The sequence below is a fragment of the Aotus nancymaae genome, unplaced genomic scaffold, assembly GCF_030222135.1.
Source record: "Aotus nancymaae isolate 86718 unplaced genomic scaffold, 86718_ANA_hifiasm-v0.15.2.pri h1tg000010l, whole genome shotgun sequence".
In the NCBI taxonomy this organism is placed as follows: Eukaryota; Metazoa; Chordata; class Mammalia; order Primates; family Aotidae; genus Aotus; species Aotus nancymaae.
In genome coordinates this window covers 39107197-39131131 of record NW_026988421.1, presented here as the reverse complement: position 1 = coordinate 39131131, position 23935 = coordinate 39107197, and the positions used below count along the sequence as shown (strand labels likewise).

The following is a 23935-nucleotide window of genomic DNA, read 5'->3' as shown; positions in this document are numbered from 1 at the left end:
TTGAAAACTGGCACTAGACAAGGATGCCGTCTCTCACCATTCCTATTCAACATAGTATTGGAAGTTCTAGCCAGAGCAATTAGATAGGAAAAATAAATAAAGGGTATTCATTTAGGAAAAGAGGAAGTCAAATTGTCTCCATTTGCAGGCAACATGATTGTATATTTATAAGACCCCATCATCTCAGCCCAAAATCTCCTTAAACTGATAAGCAACTTCAGCAAAGTCTCAGGATACAAAATCAATGTGCAAAAATTACAAGCATTCCTATACACCAATAACAGACAAACAGAGAACCAAAACATGAGTCAACTCCCATTCACAATTGCTGCAAAGAGAATAAAATACCTGGGAATACAACTAACAAAGGATATGAAGGACCTCTTCAAGGAGAACTACAAACCACTGCTTAAGGAAATAAGAAGACACAAACAAATGGAAAAACATTCTATGCTCATGGTTAAGAAGAATCATTATCGTGAAAATGACCATACTGCCCAAAGTAGTTTATAGATTCAATGCTATCCCCATCAATCTACCATTGACTTTCTTCACAGAACTGGAAAAAACCACCTTTAACCTCATATGGAACCAAAAAAGAACCTGCATAGCCAAGACAATCCTAAGCAAAAAGAACAAAGCTGGGGTCATAACACTACCTAACTTCAAACTACACTGCAAGGCTACAGTAATCAAAACAGCATGGTACTAGTACCAAAACAGAGATATAGACCAATGGAACAGGACAGAGGCCTTGAAATTAATGTTGCACATCTACAACCATCTGATCTTTGACAAACCTGACAAAAACAAGCAATGGGGAAAGGGTTTCCTATTTAATAAATGGTATTGGGAAAAACTAGCCATGTGCAAAAAGCTAAAACTGGACCCCTTCTTAGACCTTATACAAAAATTAACTCCAGTGGATTAAAAAATATAAACGTAAGACCTAAAATCATAAAAACCCTGGAATAAAACCTAGGCAGTGCCATTCAGGACATAGGTATAGGCAAGGACTTCACAACTAAAACACCAAAAGCATTGGCAACAAAAGCCAAAATAGATAAATGGGATCTAATTAAACTTAAGAGCTTCTGCACAGCAAAAGAAACAGTCCATTAGAGTGAACTGGCAACCAACGGAATGGGAAAATTTTTTTGCAGTCTACCCATTTGACAAAGGGCTAATATCCAGAATATACAAAGAACTTAAACAAATTTACAAGAAAAAAACAACCCCATTAAAAAGTGGGTAAAGGATATGAACAGACACTTTTCAAAAGAAGACATTTATGAGGCCAATAAACATATGAAAAAATGCTCATCATCACTGGTCATTAGAGAAATGCAAATCCAAACCACATTGAGATACTATCTCATGCCAGTTAGAATGGCAATCATTTAAAAATCTGGAGACAACAGATGCTGGAGAGGATGTGGAGAAATAGGAACGCTTTTACACTGTTGGTGGGAATGTAAATTAGTTCAACCATTGTGGAGGACAGTGTGGCGATTCCTCAAGGATCTAGAAATAGAAATACCATTTGACCCAGCAATCCCATTACTGGGTATATACCCAAAGGATTATAAATCATTCTATTATAAAGACACATGCACATATATGTTCATTGCAGCACTGTTTACAATAGCAAAGACTTGGAACCAACCCAAATGCCCATCAGTGATAGGCTGGTTAAAGAAAATGTGGCACATACACACCATGGAATACTATGCAGTTATAAAAAAGGATGGGTTCATGTTCTTTGCAGGGACATGAATGAAGCTGGAAACCATCATTTTCAGCAAACTGACACAAGAACAGAAAACCAAACACTGCATGTTCTCACTTATAAGTGGGTGTTGAACAATGAGAACACATGGATACAGGGTGGGAATGTCACACACTGGGGTCTGTTTGGGGGTGGGGGGCCTAGGGGAAGGATAGCAGGGGGTGGGGAGATTGGGGAGGGATAACATTAGGAGAAATACCTAATGTAGGTGACGGGGGATGGAGGCAGCAAACCACCATGGCATGTGTATACCTATGTAACAATCCTGCATGATCTGCACATGTACCCCAGAACTAAAGTATAATAATAACAATTGTTATTATGGTTCTACAAATATTTTTTCAAATTCTAGAGACATCAACTTTTGTATTAGGAAAAAATTATGGAAGTATCAAAGCCCAATGTACTTGGTAAAAATAAATGATAATAACAATGTATAGATACGACTACAGTGAAAAATAGACAATACGATTGTTTTTATGATTTGGTTTTACACTTTATTTTCTTCATCCAAAATACCATGTACAGTTTTGTTTCCTTTTAAGTCTGATTCATTGAGTTAACATTTTCTAATTTTTAGGAAGCTGTTATTACTAAGAGAACTATTACTTTTGTATAGTCTTACCTCTGGCATGTCCATATTTCTCTATAAAGATGGCAGAGGGAGAGATTCAGTACACTGACATCTCCTTATCTATCCCAGTGCAAAGGAGTTTTCCTATGACTTTTAGGAATCATTTTCAGTTCCCCTTATTTTGCTGCCTATCATGCAGGGGGATGATTTAATGAAATACCTGACAGCAGAAGCTTTTGTAACAGCATTGCTAACTGGGGCAAGATAGCTTAGTTGTGGAATGACACTAATAGATGCAGTATACCTGATTAGCAATTGCAACCTAAGTAAGTCTCTTCACTTTGCTTATGAATTTAATTATAAACAAGTTAAAGAAAAATGAAATGACTCCTTTATTCTTTTAAGAGTTAATAAAATGATGCCTGAAAAACATTTTCGGATCCATGTAAGTCATCATAAATCATCAAAAAATCAATAATTTTGCTTCATGTGTCTTAATGCAATTAACTGAAACTATACTCATCTTAGACTTAAAGTTCAAAAGTGTAGTCTCTAGCCAGATGAAGAATTATTTAAACCTCATTCTTCTTCCTCTCCCACACTTCAAATGAAATATTTCCAGTTTGTTTTTAATAGCTAGATAGCTAAAATATTATTTTATTTATAGGCATTGATGATAAACATTTGCTTGATTATGCTATGTTGAATTAGTGAAATATAGCCACAGTTCCTGTACCCTTCTTAAAGATTTAGGGGTTGTTCGGTTCCTGCAACTTGGAGCAAAAGTTAACACTTGTAAGTACAACACTTTTTCGAAGCTTTGTGCAAAGTGAGAAGAGGATCCTGTAAGTATTGTGCAAATTACCAACCAGGCAAACCAGAGAAGCCAGAGAGCCCTAAGAGACAGACCTGTGGCATAGTCCTAACTTTTGTATCAAATTAGCTATTGGTAATTACTGAAAATTCTCATATACCTTTAAAACGCCATAAATCACTGTATCCACATTCATTCATTTCCTTATTCAAGCCCAAACTAATAAGAAGAAAGTAACCTCTTCAAATCTTGGGAAGGTGAAAGAATTCTGAGAGAGGAATTGAGAAGCCAAAGGAGCTGAGAGGAACTGTGAGGTTTCTATAGGTTCTTGTTCAAAAAGGGGCAGCCACAGAAATATGCCTTAAACTTTTAAGAGACATGACAGAGATTTGGACTAAGAAAGTTACATTGCATTTGTAAATTATGTGTATAGACTTTAGATACAGTTATGTGGGACAAGATAAACGTACTGTGTGTTACTTATATAACTCTTTATGAGAAGAATAAATGCTTTCTATTTAAAATAATGGTTAATGCTTTTGTTATAACTATTTGAATATTTTTTGAAATTTCAAAAACTGTGCAAAATACTTTTGAATTCAACATTATGTTAATAGATCTATAATTATTCTTTTTAAAGTTGGATGTGCTGTGCAATGGTGAAATTATGGGGAAGGATCATACTATGGAATTCATCTACATGACAAGATGGCGACTAAGAGGCGAAAACGTAAATTGCTTTTATATTTACTATGTGTATATTTAGTTATATACCATTATGTTACTCAAATTTTTAACAATATTAGGAACTAAAAAAGATAAACTAGCTTGGGAAAGAGAACAAACTGATTGCTCTTGTTACTATTTCTCCTAGCACTCTGAAAATTGGTCCCGTGTATAAAATCAAGGTCTGTGGTAAATGTGGTTTTATCAGATTTAGAGTGAGATTCAAACCCCATCTAAATTACATTCAGGACTTTACTAACCAAGACAGAGAAGATAACATTTTTTTAAACCCAATAAATTATTGGAACATTTATGTATATGGAATGGTAGGGAGGGAAACTAAGTTCTGCCCTGACTAATATGATTAATGGTTGATAAGAAAGTTTATTTTTGGTTATGGTAGAGGGGACAGTTAGGGTAGAATCTAAATAATCTTCTTTCAGGTACCTCCTTTTCATTGAAAATATAAACTCAGACTTAAGGGTAAGTGAGTTTGCAGTGCTTTCTGATGCCAGAATTAGATTATTGTGCCTTAGGCTCTAAGCAGTATGGGAGAAATTATTCAAAGGAGAAAACTGAAGAAAATCCAAAAGACGAATTTTGTATATTGAACTATATCTTTGATTCTGGTTTGTAGGACTGATATATGAGACTGAGATATGAGATTAAGGAATACAATAGTAACTTAGGTTCTACTAAGTTCTATAGCAGTAACTATAACTTAGGTTCAAGCATGGGATATTAGGGAAATTTGAGGTACCTAGGGATTGTAGTACTGACATATGAGACTAAGGAATACAGTAGTAATGCTATCAGAAATTATCTTCATAATCTGAGTGCATAAATAAACATGAATTAAGATTGACTGGAAGGTTGGACTAGATAACTTCTAAGATTATCTTTTGGAATTCTAAAATTTTCTTCTGTGGTATTTATGATACAATATGTCATACTCTTAAACTGTAATTTATTCTGTAAACTAGATTTATTACATTTTCTGAAATGTAAATGAAAATGTAAATTATAAAAAATAACACAGCATTAAGAAATTTAACCTCACACAAGAATAAGTAATATAGAATCAGATATAATGAGGGTTGCCATGTTACAGTATTTCAAAAACATATTTATATTGAATGTAAACATCTGTGGAATTGTTACAAAACAAGCCTCAAAAACTCATTGTCTTATGGGTAAGATACTTGGCTCTTTTGCAGAAGAAATGTCTCTATATGATATAATAATAAGTGAAGCACCTAAATTTTTAAATCAGAAGGTTTTTTTCCTACTTGAGACATAGGAAAAACCCTGGGTAAAGCCTTTCTTATGAGACTGAATGCTTTCACTAATAGCAGAAAGCAAGAAGGAAAAAATACATTCTAATACCAGCCACCAAATAGTGTGTGCCCTTGAAGAACTCATCAAACATCTATGTGGCTCATGTTTTTAAAAATCTAACTACCTTTGTATTTGGTAAATTACAACCTGCCTTTCTGTGACATTTTATAATGTTTTAAATGACTGTACATGTATCAATCACCCTCAGTTAATCCCTACAACCAAAATGTTCCAGGTACCAGGTACAGATTGCACAGGTAGTAAATACTTTTTTACCTAACGCAGTTGAGGAATGGATATTATGATATTACACATAATACTCTATTAAATGTAACTTCAGCATTCTTTGATAGTTTAGCAAGCATTGCAGTGTGTTTTAGTGCTTGAAATCATCTTGATGAATTGCCTTAAGGTTAAAGAGATGTAAGTGGACATCCACTGCATGACCTCTATGAGTGCTCACTTGTTGTTTACAAGATCTCTTCCCAAAGTTCCTCCAGCTGCCATTATTTTAATGTCAAAGTATAAAAGAGCTAATTTATAGACATTTTTTAGTAAGAGACTATGATTTAAATCAGTCCTTAATGTAATTACATTTCTGATTACGTATTTGTGAATAGTTTAAATGTTTTGGTTGTTTAAGGCCTATTTTAGTAAAAGTTCAAAAAGTGGGTCAGTAGCTATGGTTTATCATTCAGGTGGAAACTAAACCAATAAACAGAAAAATTACTACCTTTTACATGTAGTGCAACAGTAAAGCAATATGTTAGCCCATTTCATTTGTTGGTGTAACAAACCTGTTTTTTGGTTACTCTCCTCCAAACCTGTTTCACGCTCAGTCATCACAACCTCAATAATTCTAAGATTGGTAGCTCCATTTTTCCAGTTGCTCAGACCAAAATCCCTGAAGTCAGCACTGACTGCCTTCTTTTTGTTTGATCCATCCTTAGCAAATTCTGTAGCCTTTACCATCAAAATACACATTCAGAATCCAGCTATGTCTCACTTACCTCCACTTCACTACTGGTCCAACCCACCATAGCCAATCTCCTAGCAAGGCCATGCCACCACGCTTGCCCAGCCTCTGTCTTCACCTCACACAGCAGCCAGAGTGATCCTCTTAAAACAGGTTAGAACATGCCCACTCCATTCTCCGATTCCTTTAATAATGTTTAATTTAGGAAAAATCAGAGTCTTTCTAGAGACCTCCATATGGTGGCCACCATATAGTCTCCCTAGATACTCTCTCACCTCATTGTTTACTCTGCCTCCCTGGCCTCACAGCACTGCAGCCACACTGGCCTGTTTCCTCAACTACACCTGGCTTGCCATCACCTCCCATGGTATCCACCTAACTGGTTGCCTTTACCCCCTTCACTTAAGTAACTTTGCTTCTATGTCACCTTCTCAGTGAGGCCTCTGACCTCCTCTAAAATTACAACCCCCTCTACTGATGGCATTCTTACTCCCTTTTCTTCATGCCTTATTGTTTTCCATAGTATTTCTTGCCACCTCTGACATAGTATGCCTCTTATTTATATGTTTATTGTTTGTCCCCCAAGTAAAATGTAATCTGAGGACAGGGATTTTTGTTTGTTCACTGCTAAATCTCCAGCACCTAGAGCCGTGCCCAGCATATATACTCAATCAGTACTTGTTCAAAGAGTAAATTGAATGAAAATGTTATCTTTTATAAAGTAATGGTTATGCAAAATATATCCTAAAAATAATATTTATTTAAATCTCAGCTTTCTATTTGTTTCTGTTAAATAAATTTTAAATTTTTGTTCAGCTTCCAGTTACGAATTATTATAATATTAACAGATGAATTCTGACAGTTGAGTAACGTGGACGAATGCAGCAGTATCACTAAAACAATCATTTCTTGATTAAGCTCCTATAGCATATTGTTGTGATCACATCCCTTCTCATTTCATCATCCACTGCCAGCAAGATGCCAGGATGTCTGAAGAGCTCTTACTAGTCTACTTACCAGCTAACTAGCTCTGCCTTAGACTGGAGTCAGCTTATTTCCTAAACTAATGACCACCATGTGGTTCTTTTACTTGTTTCTATTACTTTTTGGTATTAAAAATTTTAATCTACCTGAGATTAATTTAGTTCTACAAAAACACAAGGTTAAGATTCTAATTTATTTCAAATTATTTTTAAATCAGAAATACAATGTATTGAATAATCCATATTTAACCTTATTGTTTTGAGATGTCACCATGTCTATACATACGTGTGTGTATGTGTATGTGTGTGCATATGTGTGTGTGTATATATCTATATGTTCCTAGACATTGTTTTGTTTTTGTGAGCAGGTCTTATTCTGTACAAGCATTACACATCATCTAGCTTTTATAAAGAGCTGACCACCTCTATCTAAAACCCTCCAATTGTCTACTTTCTTTGGGATAAATTTGGATGAAGTTTAAACATGTTTTATAGGGCAAGTAGTTGGGCCTTCTAGGTTGCTTTATAATGTGTATTAGTACCTGTTAGGGCAAAATCCTCAATTATTGTTTTGAAAATTGTGTTGGCTAATTTTACCTGTTTATTCTTCAAGATAAGATTTAGAATGGGATTGTGACTGGCACTGGGTTATTTCTAGATTGATTTGGCTGGAATTGGCATCTTTGCGGTTTTTTTTTCTATTTGGTACTATGGGATGTTTCCTCATCTATTCTACATACTGGGAGTAAGTCTGTCATTTTCTTTCCTCTTCATATTGGATACTCACTCTGCCCCCTGGAGTCTTTCATCTTCAACAAGGATACTCCATATTCAGATCACCCCTTTACCTCTTCCTACTTCTAGCCTCTTAGGAAGAATCTCAGGAGAATTGATTTTGCCTCAATTTCTCAAGTATAGTTGGGTATTTCCCTGCACCATACAGATTCTGTGCCACTGTTCTCCTTTATCTTGGGGCAGTTCCACTTCAGGCTCAGTCTATTTTCTATGGTCCCTGCCCACTCTAGACCCTTGTCTCTACTGTGATGCATTTTTGAAAGATTTTTATCTTTAGGAATCAAAACAAACAGCTGGTCAGACTTAGCTCTTGAAATTTTTTCAGTTCATATCAGTATTGCCACCTCAAGATTCTGTACTCAAGCTTGACATTAATCTTTTTCTCATTAGTGGGAGAAAAAAGAAAAAAACAGTGCTTCTCAATCTTTAATGCAAATGTAAATCATCTGAGGATCTTGGTAAAATACAGATTCTGACTCAGTAGGTCTGGGAGTGAGGCTTAAGATACTGTATTTCTAGCAAACTCCCAGGAGCTGCTAATGTATCTGATCTTTGGACCACCCTTTGAATAATAGTATTTCAGGAGATGTGATCTGTGACTACCGACTTTCCCTGTAGTTTCCATATCTATAAATTGAGGATGCAGAATTACAGAATCACATCTCAGTTTGGAAGAGACTTATGTCATCTAATCTGTCATCAATCTAATACTTGGATTTTCTTTATAATATGCCCAGGGGTCATCACATTTTTTGAAACATAAATGGAATCATATGTATTGTTTTATAACTTTTTTTAAATTTGAGAATGTGTCTTGTGCAGAGTCAGTAAACTTTGAAACAATTTTTTAATACATTAATAATATTACATTTGTGTGGCTATAGCATAATTTAACACAGTTCTTTGGTGGACATTTAGATTTTTTTTCAAATTTTTTGACATTACAAGCAAGGGATTCTAGTTCATATGTCTTTTTACACATATGCAAGCATATCCATTGGCCAGATTCTTAGAAGTGGATTTTCAGTAGAGTATGCATGTTTTCAATGTTGATAGATACAAATTGTCTCTGAAAAGGTTTTAGTGGATATTATTTGAAATTTATAATTATACCAATAATGTAGGAGAGTGCCAATTTTTTGACATTTTCATCAACACTGCATATTATCAATTTTATATTTCTTCTGTGAACTTACCTTTCATATTCATTGCGTTGATTTTTTTTCATGATGCTTGTCTTTTTCTTATTGAATTCTAGGAGCTCTTTATGTGTTCTGAATATGAATCTTTGGCTATTATGAGTTACAGCTATTTTCTTCCAGTTGTGTTCTGCTTCCTAGTTTTGCCTCAGTTTTCAGTTTTTGTATTCTTTAAAATCTGGGTAAAACTAAGAATTAATGAACTATACTGAAGTATTTCGTAGAGTGTCTGAAATGATAAATGTTATTTTATTAGTAGCTTATGTACATTCACCTTCATTATGATTATAAAATTCTCTCCTCCTTCACTTAGTTTCATACCTGAGAGCTTATTGTCAATATCTCTATCTAGCCTTAGCTTTCATCATGGACTCACGTTCTTCCTGCTTACCTTTTCTTGGGTAGTTCTCAGTACAGCCACCTTTCCCAGATCATCCTGATTTAGTTTTATGTCTTCTAGCCACCTCTGCCAGTCCAGCACCTAAGGTTACTGCACCATGCTTGTCTTCTTTTGCTTTATTTGCATTAGCAGGCAATTGTAAGAAAAGCAAGTGTGGACATCTTGACTGATACCAAAGAGATCAATAGGGAAAAAAAAAGAGAATCACTTAGTGAAATTGCCACTTTACTGCTTACTCTTATTGAACCATGTTTAGGATTTTCAGTGTTAGGCAGAGTCTGATAGACCAGAGTTTGGTGACTCTTCAGAGAGAAAGGAGAAGGTTGCTAAAGGATAGCAGAGCTGAGCCTGCCTTACAGCATGTTAATGCACAAAACACCCAAAATTAAGAACTGACTGCTAGAGAAAAAAATTACTAAAGTATTTTGGGAAAATAGAAAATTTCTTAAATTTTATTTTAAAGGCTACAAATATATTTGTTTTAATCAATGCTTATTTAAATACTCTTTCAAAGTATATCTTTAAAAAACCTACTTTGCTATGTTAGAAATATCCTGGTTAATTTGTACCTTACATTTTTTATGTATTTAATTTTTCTTCCATTTTGAAGAGTAGGCAATGTTGAATTCATATATGCATAATTTTAAAGAATACATTTTATGTTTTATAGTCCAATTACAATTAAAATTATATTTAATAATAGTTTAGCATAATATTTAAAATTAGGGTTTATTACAATTAAAATTGTATTTAATAATAGTATAATATTTAAAAATTAGAATTTGGGAATGATTTTTAATGTGAATAAATTGTTTCAAAGTAGTAGGTTTACAAATGAATCTACTCAATAGTTTTAAAGTGTGTTCTCTCATTGCTTTACTCATAAAACATCTCAGTGGCTGATGTGTGCCAGTTCTGGGCCTTAGCTATTAAGATCACTGTGACTAAAATATAGATTCAAGGAGCTCACAATCTAATGCTAATCTAATCTGAGCAATATAAAGCAATATAAATAACCTAATACAAAACAGAAAGTAGATGCCTTATAGTTTGAGCGGAATTCCATGTCCCTCTCAGAGCTCTGATCTCCTTGAACAGTATTACTTTCAGGGGAAGTTGAAGAAGAGATCTAGGAGAGAGTGATCACAGGAAAGGATGGAAGAAAGAGGATGTCCCTTATGTATGCAAGAAGTGAGATTTTCCCAGGAAATAGTATTTGAAAACGTTCTGGAAAGGAGAGGACACCATTTTTTTGCATTTGCAGAATATTAAACAAAACTCATATCTAGATGCTAAAATTACTTCAAGCTAAATTTTACCAATTGCTAAGTTATTAAAGTCTTTTTTTTCCCAAAAACAACCACCATTTTCTTGGAAAGTGTTTATTTACCATTAATCATGTTGACTCTTGTGTTTGACGTTAAAATATTTTAAATAATCAATTTTAAATATGTGTCCAGTTGTGGATGCCTCTTATCTGATGAGTTCATCTCCTCCGCAGTTTCGGTGTCTGAACTGCTCAGCTTCGCAAGTCTGCTCTCAGGATGGCCCTTTGTATCAGGTAAGAGGCACTCACGACTGTACATATGACCATCATGACACCATGGCGGTGAGCACGTTCATCCCAGACTCAATTCCTAAGACATTTGACTTTGTAAAACTAATTGTTATTGGAGCTGCAAAAAACTTATCTTTTCAACTTATATACCCAAGATTTCCCATTACTTATTTCTCCTGAATTATCTATTTAGTTTTACGGAACTAAAAATGAAATTAGAAATGTTAAGACTATTATTTATGAGTGAGGAATTTTTAATAATTACTGTTTTCGGTCCTTGAGAAATCTCTGCTCAATATTGGATTGAGATGTTACTTTCTTTGCAGAAATGTTATTTTTTAGTGAATCATTCAACCACAAGTGAAATATAAAATGCCAAATTAGTGAATCTAAATAACAGCTTGCTTATTAGCCCTTCCCTAAGTACTTTACTTGGGTTACTTCTTTAAAAATGATAGTGAACTGATTTAATAATGCACTAAGAAAACTTGAACATGTGTCTGAGGAAAGTTTATCTGATAAATTCTAAAAATTTGGGAAATAGACGGGGTTATAGTAAAGACTTGTTGGGTACAGACATGATTGATGATCAACTTTAATCCTGTGAATTGATCATAGCATTCTTTAAAATATCCATTGTTGGGCCAGGCATGGTGGCTTATGCCTGTAATTCCAGCGCTTTGGAAGGCTGAGGATAGAAGATTGCTTGAGGCCAGGAGTCAGCTTGGTGCAGTGGCTCACGCCTGTAATCCCAGCATTCTGGGAGGCCAAGGTGGGCAGATCACCTGAGGTTGGGAGTTTGAAACCAGCCTGACCAACATGGAGAAACCTCATCTCTACTAAAAATACAAAAATTAGCCGGACATGGTGGCACATGCCTGTAATCCCAGCTACTCAGGAGGCTGAGGCAGGAGAATTGCTTGAAACTGGGAGGTGGATGTTGCAGTGAGCCGAGATTGCACCATCGCACTCCAGACTGGGCAACAAGAGTGAAACTCTATCTCAAAAAATATATATGTATATAGGAAGACAAAATTTTTTAAAATAAATTTTAGGCCAGACACAGTGACTCACGTCTGTAATCTCAGCAGTTTGGGAGGCTGCAGTGGGCAGATTGCTTGAGTCCAGGAGCGCAAGACCAGCCTGGACAACATGGTGAAACTCTGTATCTACAAAAAATATACAAAAATTAGCTGAGTGTGTTGGTACCCGCCTGTAGTCCCAGCTACTTAGGAGGTTGAGGTGGGTGGATTGCTTGAGCCCAGGAGGTAGAAGTTGCAGTGAACTGAGATTGCGCCACTGCACTCCAGCCTGGGTGACAGAACAAGACCCTGTCTCAAACAAACAAATAATAAAATATCCATTGTTCTTTTATTTCAGTAATTAAAGTAGTTTTCATCTTTATTTCCTTGGAGCCAGGGAGAAAGGATAATTGTAATTATATAATAAACTTAACTGGCATACTTACCTCCAGTGTTACAGTTTTGGAGTTGGGACAAATGAATGTATATTAAACATTAAAAGAATCACTTGAAATTGCTAATTGAAAACGTTTAATTAGCAGTTTAGAATTTGCCTCAGCCTTTTTGTCAATGCTATGATATGGGAATTCTCTTGCCTTCATTAAAATATGTGCTTTTTGATACACACTCTTTAAATCCTAGCTTTTCAGCAATGTAGTAAGTAAATTTGACATCTCTGAAGTCATGGAGGGAGCAAGATCATTCTTCTGTTTATGCAGATAAGGGTGAGGGGTAAATAATTTCACTGAGCTGGTGAGATTTGTGGGTGTATAAATGTTTCAGCTGCTTTAGCCTCATAGCTGATTTGGGGATGCTGAATTGTAATGATAACACTGCCTGTAGCTATAACCTGTGCAATACATGGCTTTCTGCTTTTACTCTTGGTATTGATGCCTATGTATTTCCTTAGAAATGAAGATGTCCTTAAACGATGATCCAAAGTATTAGGGAAAAACTGTAGTGAGACCAAATTTCTAAATCCATACAAATTTTCTTTTATTCCTTCAACACACCTCATTAATGGATTATAGTCCCGTAAGAAAATTGAACTTTTAGCCCATAGGATGCACCTTTAACTTCCTGAAAGGATACCTAAATGATTTTATAGTCACATTCTCAAATTTTTAAGGAATAGATATTTCTATGCTGTATCTATTGTGAATCACTAGAAAAGGTGGAATCCTGCCACTTTGCCGTTCTTAAAATAGCAAAAACTGACAGGGAACCCACAATTAGAAAAGTAGCACCAAATCTCATTTTGAATATAAATAGAAAGATGTAATAATATACTAATATAGTAAGAGAATAGTAAACCAAGACCTAATATCATTTTTATCAGAAATGAAGGAATGACAGTATTGGGAGAAGGGGATTAAACATGTATATATTACATATATTTATATACTTTTTATACATATATACACTAAGTAAGAAAAATCATCAGGGCCGGGCATGGTGGCTCTCGCCTGTAATCCCAGCACTGTGGGAGGCTGAGGCAGGCAAATCATGAGGTCAGGAGTTCAAGACCAGCCAGGCCAACATGGTGAAACCCCGTCTCTACTAAAAATACAATAATTAGGCCAGGCATGGTGACTCATGCCTGTAGTCCCAGCACTTTGGGCGGCTGAGGTGGGCAGATCATGAGGTCAGGAGTTTGAGACCAGCCTGACCAACATGGTGAAACCCCATCTCTACTAAAAATACAAAAATTAGCCAGGCGTGGTGGCACACACCTATAGTCCCAGCTACTCAGGAGGCTGAGGCAGGAGAATGGCTTGAACCTGGGAGGCAGAGGTTGCAGTGAGCCAAGATCACACCACTGCACTCCATCCTGGGCAACAGAGCAAGACTTCATCTCAAAAAAAAAAAAAAAAAAAAAAAAAAGTCATCAGTAGATACTGAAAAGATGTTTGATAAAATTTAATGTGAAGTCCTGATGTTTTTCCTATTTAAAAATTTTTCAAAACAAAAAATTGAAATAATTATACAAAGGAATATTCTTTACCATTACCTAGATTCATCAGTTAATATTTTGCCACATTTTCACCTCCTTTTCCCCTCTCTTTCTCTTCCCATCTCCTTCCTTACCTTATTAATCAATCTGTGTAAATATATATGTATATTTTTTAATCATTTGAAAGTAAATTGCAGGTATCAGGAAAGTTGACCACTAAACACTTCAGCATATATTTCTTGAGAACAAAGATATTCTCATATATATCCAAAATTTCACTTCATACCTAGAAATTTAAATAGTACATTAAATTTTATAAAGATGCCAACCCACAATTAAATTATAAAGTTAAATGTAATTCCAGACACATTTTTACCAGATCTTTGTTTAACTTGACAAAGTCAGTCATTCTAAAGCTCATAAGGAAATATCAACAGATGCTTCTGATCAGTCATGTTTTTACAAAGAGTGTTGAGAGGAAATGTGCACTACCACATACTAAAACATATTTTAAAGCTGAAGTAATTAAAATAGGGTACTGCCTTAAACATAGACATATGAATAAAAAGAATAGCTCAGGAACAGACCCTAGTATGTATGAGTCTGTAAAGGGTATTCAAATTAATGCAGAAAAAAGATTAATTTAACAAATATCTAGTGAATATTATGCATTAGGCACTCTTCTAGGCCTTTAGGGGTACAGAAGTAAAAATGAACACAAATCTTTTCTTTCGTGGAACTTACACTAATGATGGTAACAGACAAAAAGTAAACAACCTAAAATTTATAGTGTTAGAAGAAAAAATAGGTAAATAGTTTTAATGAGATAGCCAAAGGAAACCCTCTTTGAGGTGGTGATTGTTCAATATCAAAATATATTTGCAATGTATGATAGAGAAAGATTTAATGTTACTAATACATAAAGAATTCATACAAATATAAGAAAAAGCCCAGCTTTTCATAACATGATCAGGCAAGATACACAAGAAGGAAACACAGTGGGCTAATAAGTGTATAAAAAGGATGAACTTCCTCAGAAGTCAAGAAATGGAAAAAATAAAATACTATTTTATGCTTATTAAGTTGCCAAATTAAGAGGTGTGAAAAGATAGTACTCATTATTGATGAGGCTATAGAGTAATGGGCATTCAAATTTCTTTTGAAAATGTAGAAAAATAGAACAACTTTCTCAAAGACCAGTGTAACAGCATTTATCAAAAAGCCTTTTAAAATGTGTATGCTGTTTGAACTAGCAGTTCCATTTTTAGGAGTCTATCCTGGGGCAAAAGAAATAGATCAGCAGGTTAAGATTAAGTTATAATAGCAAAGAAAAAAGGACTAAACTCAAATGTACAACCAAAGGAGACTTATAACTCACAGTTCATTTCTTGATACCTTTTTGTATTTTCTAAATCTACAGTAAAGACAAGTTTTGATAAAAATAATTTATTCTCTAAGGAAAAAAGGACATCAAAGACAGTTTTATCATTTTCTAAATGTATTTTATTTGAAATGTATTCTTTCAAAGTATCTGTTCTTTATTTTTAGTACATAATGAGACTTGAGGACTAGAAACTGAAATGTAGGTCTATTTAGTGCAGTCACTTAACACTAAGAGGTAATGATATGCTGTATTTCATTATAGTTAGTGTGGTGCCATTTTATTTCAGAAAACAAACTGAAACACTAATAGAACTTAAAATGTCTTTACAATTTTCAGTGTTGTGACACATTTCAATAAAATTATTATATTTCATATGTTCTTATAGAACACACAAAAATGGTTGCTTGGAGGAGAAAAAATTATCTTCAGCCAAAAACTGAGAAAATCCTAGGCATTGTCAGTCAAGCCACTTTACTTCTCTTTGTACCTTTATCCTTAGTAGAATTGTTGATGGATACTTCTATGTATGATGAATGAATTCTAAAATGAGTGGCTTATGTATTTGCAGAAAGTGTGCAGATTCAACAAGAATCAAACACAAAACTAGAATAATACAGTGAAAGGCAAGTTGTGGGTTGGGTGAGGTAGAATGGAAAGGATGTTGGTCGTCTCAGAATCTCACTCGGCTTAAGAAACATCCAGAGAGTTTAGTAAAGTGGAGATATCTGTGTTTTGCTCCCAGGTATTCTGATTCAGAGGTAACTAAATAAAGTTTAAACTAAAAACAAGTAAACCAAACCAAAACAGTTTTAGAAGTTTTAGACCCTGGAAACCCTGAAAGTCTGTCTGAGACTTTTACTCCAGCCCTTAGACAGCTGTAGTAGCATCTGTTGTACTTCAGCTGGGAGAGCAAGACCCAGGGCATTTGTATTCCTACCCTCTAGTCCCATCTTGAGCTGGATGGTGACAGATTCCAACATTGAGTCTTCCCAGTGTGTAGCATAGCTATAGTAAGCACTGATACGGTCTTTTTCAGGATTGTTAAATCTCAGTCTAGCCCTTTTATCTATATGAAAGAATACCAAGTTCTTTGTACCATATCTTTGTATTCACATATACTAAGATGGAGAAACATTGGTCAGTGGCCATCTCAGCCCCTTCTTGATTCTATAAAAGTAGCTCCTCAAATTTCATTTTAAGAGGGGGTATCTGCAGCTTTAAGAAAAGGAAAACTATTGATATTTTGGTTCTATAAGATATGGTAGAGGGTAAAAACAAACACAGAGGTAGCATGGCATATGCCTTTATCCCCAAAAAGCTGTTTCCTCTCTAGTTCTGTATGATAGCCCGATATATGATACCTTTTCTACATAATTAGTGACATGAAGAACAATATGAACCATTAAATTATTTTATGTAACAGTCAAATCCAAATGTTTAGTAGTATCAACTGTTGAAGGAGGCAGTGACCTAAATGCTTCATATAACAATAAACTACTTTTTCAGTATTTTTTAAAGGATCATTAAAATAAATTTTAGATACTAAAAAAAAAAAAAAAAATGTGTCAAACTTGTAAGAAATGTGATTTGTGAACACTACTGCAGGTTTACAGGTTCCTAGCAGAGGGAGTCTCTTTGTCAATTTGTGATTTAGTGGGCTCTCACCAGCCTAGACTGTGGTGGAATCCAGGCTGCTGATTTGTCTTGTTCACGTCATAGGGTTATTAGTTGAATGCCTGTTAAGCAGGGTATATAACTTTCAGTCCTTCCCAGGTCCTGCCTCTCCTAAGTGTCATGCTAGTACTAGTCATATATATAACCTGTATGATGTCTGTAAGCCTTTGAACTTGACCTCTGCTGCATATTATTGAAAACTTGACTGATTCTAGAAAAATAATGGCAGTCAAAAGAAATCAAGTTTTAATGGTAACTCAAATTTTAACTGTTGCAATCACTAGTACCAGGAAATATTGTAAATTATAATCCCAAATTCTTAAAATTTTTTGTATATAAACAACTATGTTGTTTTTATCTAAATACAGTCTGATTTGTTATCTGTCTTTATCTTATAGTCATACCCTATGGTATTGCAGTATCGACCAAGAATTGATTTTGGTTAGACCAAGGGGCCCAGACCTCACTGAGATGAATCCTGCACTATTTGTTTACTCGTCAACAGATTGCACAGTTAACGGTGTGTGGACTAGAGGAACACAACCAGATTTTCAGCATGCAAATAAGGCCATTGTCTATCTCTAAATTGTCAGTTGCATTCATGTTGTTTCTATTAAGAGCAAACCAAGTGCCATTCTGCTACTGAACCATCTGCATAAGGTATCTGTGTTGTCTCAAAGTGTGCAAGTCACAGTTAAAATCAGTTAGGTGTGCCGCCATGATTCAGCCTTCTGAATATTTTGCTTGCCTGTTCCAAGATTGTTCTAATGTTTAATTACACTAGTAAAATGGCTCAATTGTTGTGGTGTTGCAGTTTTCACATACTTACTATTTTATTCTTGTTTAAATAGTGTACTGTACAAGAAACTAATAATTATATCTTGAAATTATTTTGTATGGAAATATATTTAGAAAAGTGGTTTTTGAGCCACTGTCTTGTTCTTGATAAGCTTTTTGTGTGAAAAAAAAAGTCCATTCTTGAGTGTGCAAGTCCTTTTGAGAAGAATTCCAATTATTCTGTAACATTAGAGCACAACATAATTGTAGACATTCTAAGCATCTGTCTGTATAGTCTACCAATTGCACAAGGAAGGCACGTTAGCCCTCCAGATTGAAAATGTATGTGACCTCTTGAACTGAAGTTAGATTCCCAACCATTCAAAATGTTGGCAGCTGATCACATTTACTTCTGATAAAATTAATGTGTAAGTAAGGTTAATCTTCTTTCATGATGCCTTATGACAAGCAGGTGCTGCTTCATGAAATGTCATTGTATAGCCCATTTCATGTATCATTACATTGTTGCTGTCATTCAATGAGTGCATTATTTCTCTTTTTAAGTTGGCCTTAGGTATATGTCGTTGTGGCATGCAGAGAGTTACGATGATTTTAAATATTAGGATTTTTAGAGCACATAACATTAGCTATTTTATGGATTTCAAAAGTCTCAAAACAGTTGTAGATTAAAACTCATAGTTACCTTTCACATTTCCAAACTATATGCATAAAATAGAACAAATGCAGTATAGAAGATAACTATGCTAACCAAAATTAATAGGTTTAGGGTATTTTATTTTAAATTCTGTAGTAATCGGGGAAATGGGATTATTGTTTTATACACGAGTTCATTAAGATCAGAAGTAGAAAATGTCTTGTATTTTGCAGTTTTGTTAAGTCTTCCATTCATTTTAGAATTAGTCTGCAAGTCAAAGAAAGTCTTGTTACCTTAAGTTATATGAAAACGGTCATTTTAAGCCATTTAAAATTTACAATTTTCAAAAAACTTATTTGGAAATTGCTTTGAAACAAACAGGCTAACCTTTGAAACTTAGAAAAAAATCTTGAAAGTTAGGAAAAATATTTTAGAAATATGACATGAGCACAATCTGTGTGTTACACACATTTAGTTTTTATACCACATATGTGGTAAATGTCCCACATTTTCCAGTAAAATGTATCAGAAATTAATGCCCTCTGAATTTCAAAATGATTCATAGAAATAAGATATTGTACAACTATAGCAAACATATAAAATACAGGTAAAGCTTAATACATTTCACTATGTAAAAGGCTGAAACTTCATAATTATCTTTTCCTTGTATCTTTTTTTGAGTCAAAAAGTCTATTAAATTTTTCTGTTGTTCTAAATTTGGTCAAAAAGGTTACGGCAAAACTTTGTTTTGTTAGATTGTTTTTAATCTTGGAATGACTCACAAGCAGAATTTAAAAGGCAGATTTTCATTAACTATAAATGGCTGAAAAAACTGAATTTACTATCTAGCTACAGAAATTATTTTTCTATGCTGTGAAACCCAGTTCGCAGATATCCCTAAGAACTTTTAAAAATTACTATAAATTTGTCACATCTAGGTCAGTGATTAAAATAGTGTTTTGCAAATAGAAGTTAATTTTAATCAACTCAGAATGAATTAAGAGTGCATTTTAAAAATCACAAGTGAGACTTTGATGTGTTTGCCGCCCCCAGCCAAAACTTAATGGCCATAAATGAATTTTATCTACAAAATCTCTTTAAATTTGGTCGGTTGCCTTGTCATATGTAATTTCACTATTTTCCAAGGAAATATATAGGAAGCAATGATGAAACTGAGAATAGTTTTATATAGAATTCCTCTATTTACTGATAATGCATTAACATTTTTATTGAAATGCTGTGGAATATGTGCCAAAACATGTGAAAAGCTTACATAAAGAAAGGCATCAACTGTCATTTGGAGAAAGGTACACATTTTTTTGATGGTCCTAAGTGATGTGGTATTACTACTAGAATCACAGATTTCTTCAACTGACTTCTTTTGGTATATTCCGCTATAGCTTTCTAAGGATAGGACTACTTTTATGTCTAGTAACACACTGTATTCCCCGTTAATTATCCCTTAAGTCAGGTTGTAGAATTTGCAAGAAACTAGGTATAGAAAAAATATACAGGCAACTTCTGTGGTTAGCTTTATAAATTTAGGGTGCTTATAAAATGAATTCTTTATATATAGGAATAATCATCTGAATCTGTAAAATCAGAGAATAAAACTAAAAGTTTTCTTTAATCTGTTGTTTCTTAAGCAATAAACTGAAAGACCTTTACTTCCATAAAAGATTTTGTTATCTGTTTTATCTGCCTTAGAAATTGTAACTATAAAAGGGTCAAAGAAACTTAGATATAAAGAATGACTGTGGTTTATAATCATTACTTTAATTGAAGTAATCACATCAGTTAATAGAGAAATCAAAATATGGCCTTTTCTCTAAATTAGCAAAACACTTTGTTACAAAGTATGAAAAAATAAACTAAAATGCTCATTGATGAGGTAGTTACTCAGTCTGGAGTGCAGGTAACTTGGGTAATGTATTTTAACTACTTTTAGAGAAGTATATTATTTCTTTATACATTAAACATCTATCCCATGCTAATGTGCCATATTTTATAAATGTAATGACTTTGCTCAACTACATTACACACTCAAATGTAATCTAAATTTCAACTGATTCTTTAAGGAAAAAAAGTGTGTCATATAATATTGTGAACTGTTTAGCTTTACTGAAATATTTAAGAGAAAGTGCCTCATTGCTAAAGTGCATTTCTGTTTTAAATTTACTGCATAAAGTTTGAGTTATCTGTACCTGTCTCCAATGAATGGTTTCATATCTAAATAGGCTCTTGTAAGTTAATCTTTTTTTGAAAGATTTTCATAAGAATATAGATATCACCAAAGACATTTTACAATAAATAACCATGTTGGAGATACAGTTTTAACAGTTTGGAGGTTGGAAATTTTTAGATTACAATTTAATTTTATATAGTTAGGCAATAACCTTGATTAAATGCTAAAATATCACCAAAGAAAGGCTTTAAACTGAATTTTCTTGGTGAGATCAGTCAAATGCAGGTTTTTCTTGCAATAATCAGAACACACTTCCTTTCAAATATGTTTATTGTTTTCCAGCATCATTTAACAGATCTTAGGAAATCCTCAAAAGTGAGAAAGAGATGAACACAACAATTAGCCTTCCTCTGCATGAAACGTGGGAGAAATACATACTTTCAAATGTGAGATTTTCAATTTGAGAGGCTTTTTATTTCATGGAGGCAGTGTAAACTAAAATTAAGCTTAGATTTAGCTCCTGTGTTCTTCATAATATGAGAAATTTTATTAAAGATAGACTTTGGTAAAAGTGCTGACATACTTGTATAGAAAAGAGTACATTTTATGGGATTTATGTAAGTACTGTCTCTATATTCAAATATTCCATAAGGGCCTGTGGTTTTTTTCCCCCTTAAAAAGCAACTGTAGGCCAGGCGCAGTGGCTCATGCCTGTGATCGCAGCACTTTGGGAGACCAAGGCAGGTGGACCATTTGAGGTCAAGAGTTTGAGACCAGCCTGGTCAATATGGTGAAACCCCGTCTCTACTAAAAATACAAGAATTAGCTGGGCGTGGTGGCAGGCACCTGTAATCCTAGCTGCATGGGAGGCTGAGGCAGGAGAATCTCTTGAACCCGGGAGGAAGAGGTTGGGTTGTAGTGAGCCAAGATCACACCACTGCACTCCAACCTGGGCGACAGAGCAAAACTTCATTTCCAAAAAAAAAAGCAACTCTTTCTCCTGTTTCTCAGCACTTGGTTTATTATTAGAATTTAGCCATACAGCCAACTTTGACAATATGGGTCACAAAACAAGCATGTACATCAAGAGGAAGTTCCTTATCTCCCTTGTACCATTTCTTCTTGGGAATTCATGCTGCGGGCAGGAATAAGATTTACCTTAAAGGTAAAACTGATGAAGTCTTTCTGATAGGTCATTAGGTATATCTCTTTGGATAGGGTAAAAATGGATGCACACTCTATTACATACTCTGGTTTATCATAAGGAATTTTCCAGAAAGCTAAGCTTTATACAAGTAAGATTGGTTGGTAGTTCAAAAATGAATGAGTTTGCCATAACTTTAATTTTCTGGATTAGAAATACAAAAACTTGAAATGCAGTTATCAATGTTTTATAATATATATTCCTACAGTTTGGGCAAAAATAAGGAACATGTCTGCTAGATCTAGTTTATGAAAAAATGAAAAATATTAAATACACCAGAGACTCAAACCCTTTCAAGGCACACAATAACCGTTTCTGGATTTACTTGATAAACCTAGTTGAGTAGCATTTTGATGGAAGACATCAGACTGAAAGTTCATTAAAATGTGCTTAAATGTAAAATACAGTTTTCATAGTTTTTATTGCAGTGATGTTTTTCCAATTTAAGTGATTCTCTTCCTAGTGTAATACAGTTTTCATAAATAATGTTTACTTGCTTTCCTTACTATATTTTCAAATAGAATTAAAATGCTTGAGCACTTCCTTTCAGAAAGTTATAAAATTAAAAATAATTATTTTAAATGCTCATTCAAATGTGTCTGTATACTCGTTATGCCCCTTTTTCTATGATTCAAAACAGACTCATTTTTCAAAAATATTTTTTAATTTTAATAATTTTAAATCTAGAATCAAGTAAAACATATGTTGAATACTGAGTCTAGTTTTCTTCCACTGTATAGAGCTTCATGGAATAAGAAAATAATCTAGTGCAAATGAAGATTAAATATTTCTGGGTGATGTAGAGATAGTCAACAAAGTTATCCATCCTGTGCACATCAGTCCATTGGAGCAGGAGTTCTACACATTAAAAATATAATGGGATCAGCCTAGCATTGTTTGGGGTCGGTTTTCTTTTGTTGTATTTTTTAGAATGGGGGTGGGGGCCTAAGTGTCCTTATGAAGCTGTGGTCCACGACAGGAGTTTGTTGGGGGAGTACCAGGGTTCTGCTGCTTTCCTGCATCTGAGCAACACAACAGAGATCATCAGTTTTAAATAGAGTAGCCCTCACAATCAGTCAAATATCATAGAATATATTGTAAAGTTATGTTGCTAATTTTCCTTTGAAATATAAAATATTTTAAGCTTTTTGTCAAAAGTGGTAACATCTTAATACAAATAAAAACCTTTTTGTGGTTGTAAGATTGAGCTTATAAATCATTCAAATTGAAGTGAAAGAATTACCAGGTCATTGTTAATGACTTAGTCTATTAAGAATATATGTATTTTTGTAAAGGAAAAGCACTTGTAGATATTTAATCAGTACAAGATATGTCTTTTGCAGAAATAAAATGCTGCTTAGAGATTCTCTTTATTTTTTATTTTTGTGCTCAAATGTATTTTCTGTTGGTCTATGGAATGTTCTGTACAAAGCTGTATGATTGTACTGTTGGGCTAGATACTTTTTTTTTTTAATCTGGACTTAGCCAAGTATATTTCACCATGTTAAAATATAGTATCTTTGTTATTAAAAATTCAGTTGCATAATTTATTGTTGTTTGTCATCTTTAATATTAGTAGCTGTGGATTGCAACCTTCATTAAAAATGTCTCCTTTAAGTACTAGTCCTGTAGTAAATTTTATTGAACTTTATTGAGTATTTGAGATCATAAATTTTTTTTTTCTTGTACTTTAGGTTCTGGGGTACATGTGCAGATCATGCAGGATTGTTGCATAGGTACATACACGGCAATGTGGTTTGCTACCTCCATCCCCCTCATCACCTATATCTGGCATTTCTCCCCATTTATCCCTCCCCAACCTCCCCACCCCCACAACAGACCCCAGTGTGTGATGCTCCTTTCCTTGTGTCCATGTGTTCTCATTGTTCAGCACCCACCTATGAGTGAGAACATGCGGTGTTTGATTT

General features: G+C 34.2%; 1 protein-coding gene across 5 annotated transcripts in view; it reads left to right on the top strand.

Annotated features, from left to right (window-relative positions):
• Positions 1–23553, top strand: part of PCGF5 (polycomb group ring finger 5) — a 120904-nt gene extending 97351 nt beyond the window's left edge. For 4 of the 5 annotated variants that reach the window (XM_021669053.2, XM_021669054.2, XM_012454762.2 and 1 more), the window contains exons 8-10: positions 3818–3907; positions 11096–11155; positions 17585–23553. In XM_021669053.2, the coding sequence (XP_021524728.1) occupies positions 3818–3907; positions 11096–11155; positions 17585–17632 (198 nt within the window). In that variant the 3' untranslated portion in view covers positions 17633–23553. The remainder of the gene's footprint in view (positions 1–3817; positions 3908–11095; positions 11156–17584) is intronic. The other variant, XM_012454764.2, reaches the window with a different exon arrangement.
• The last annotated feature ends 382 nt before the right edge of the window (positions 23554–23935 follow it).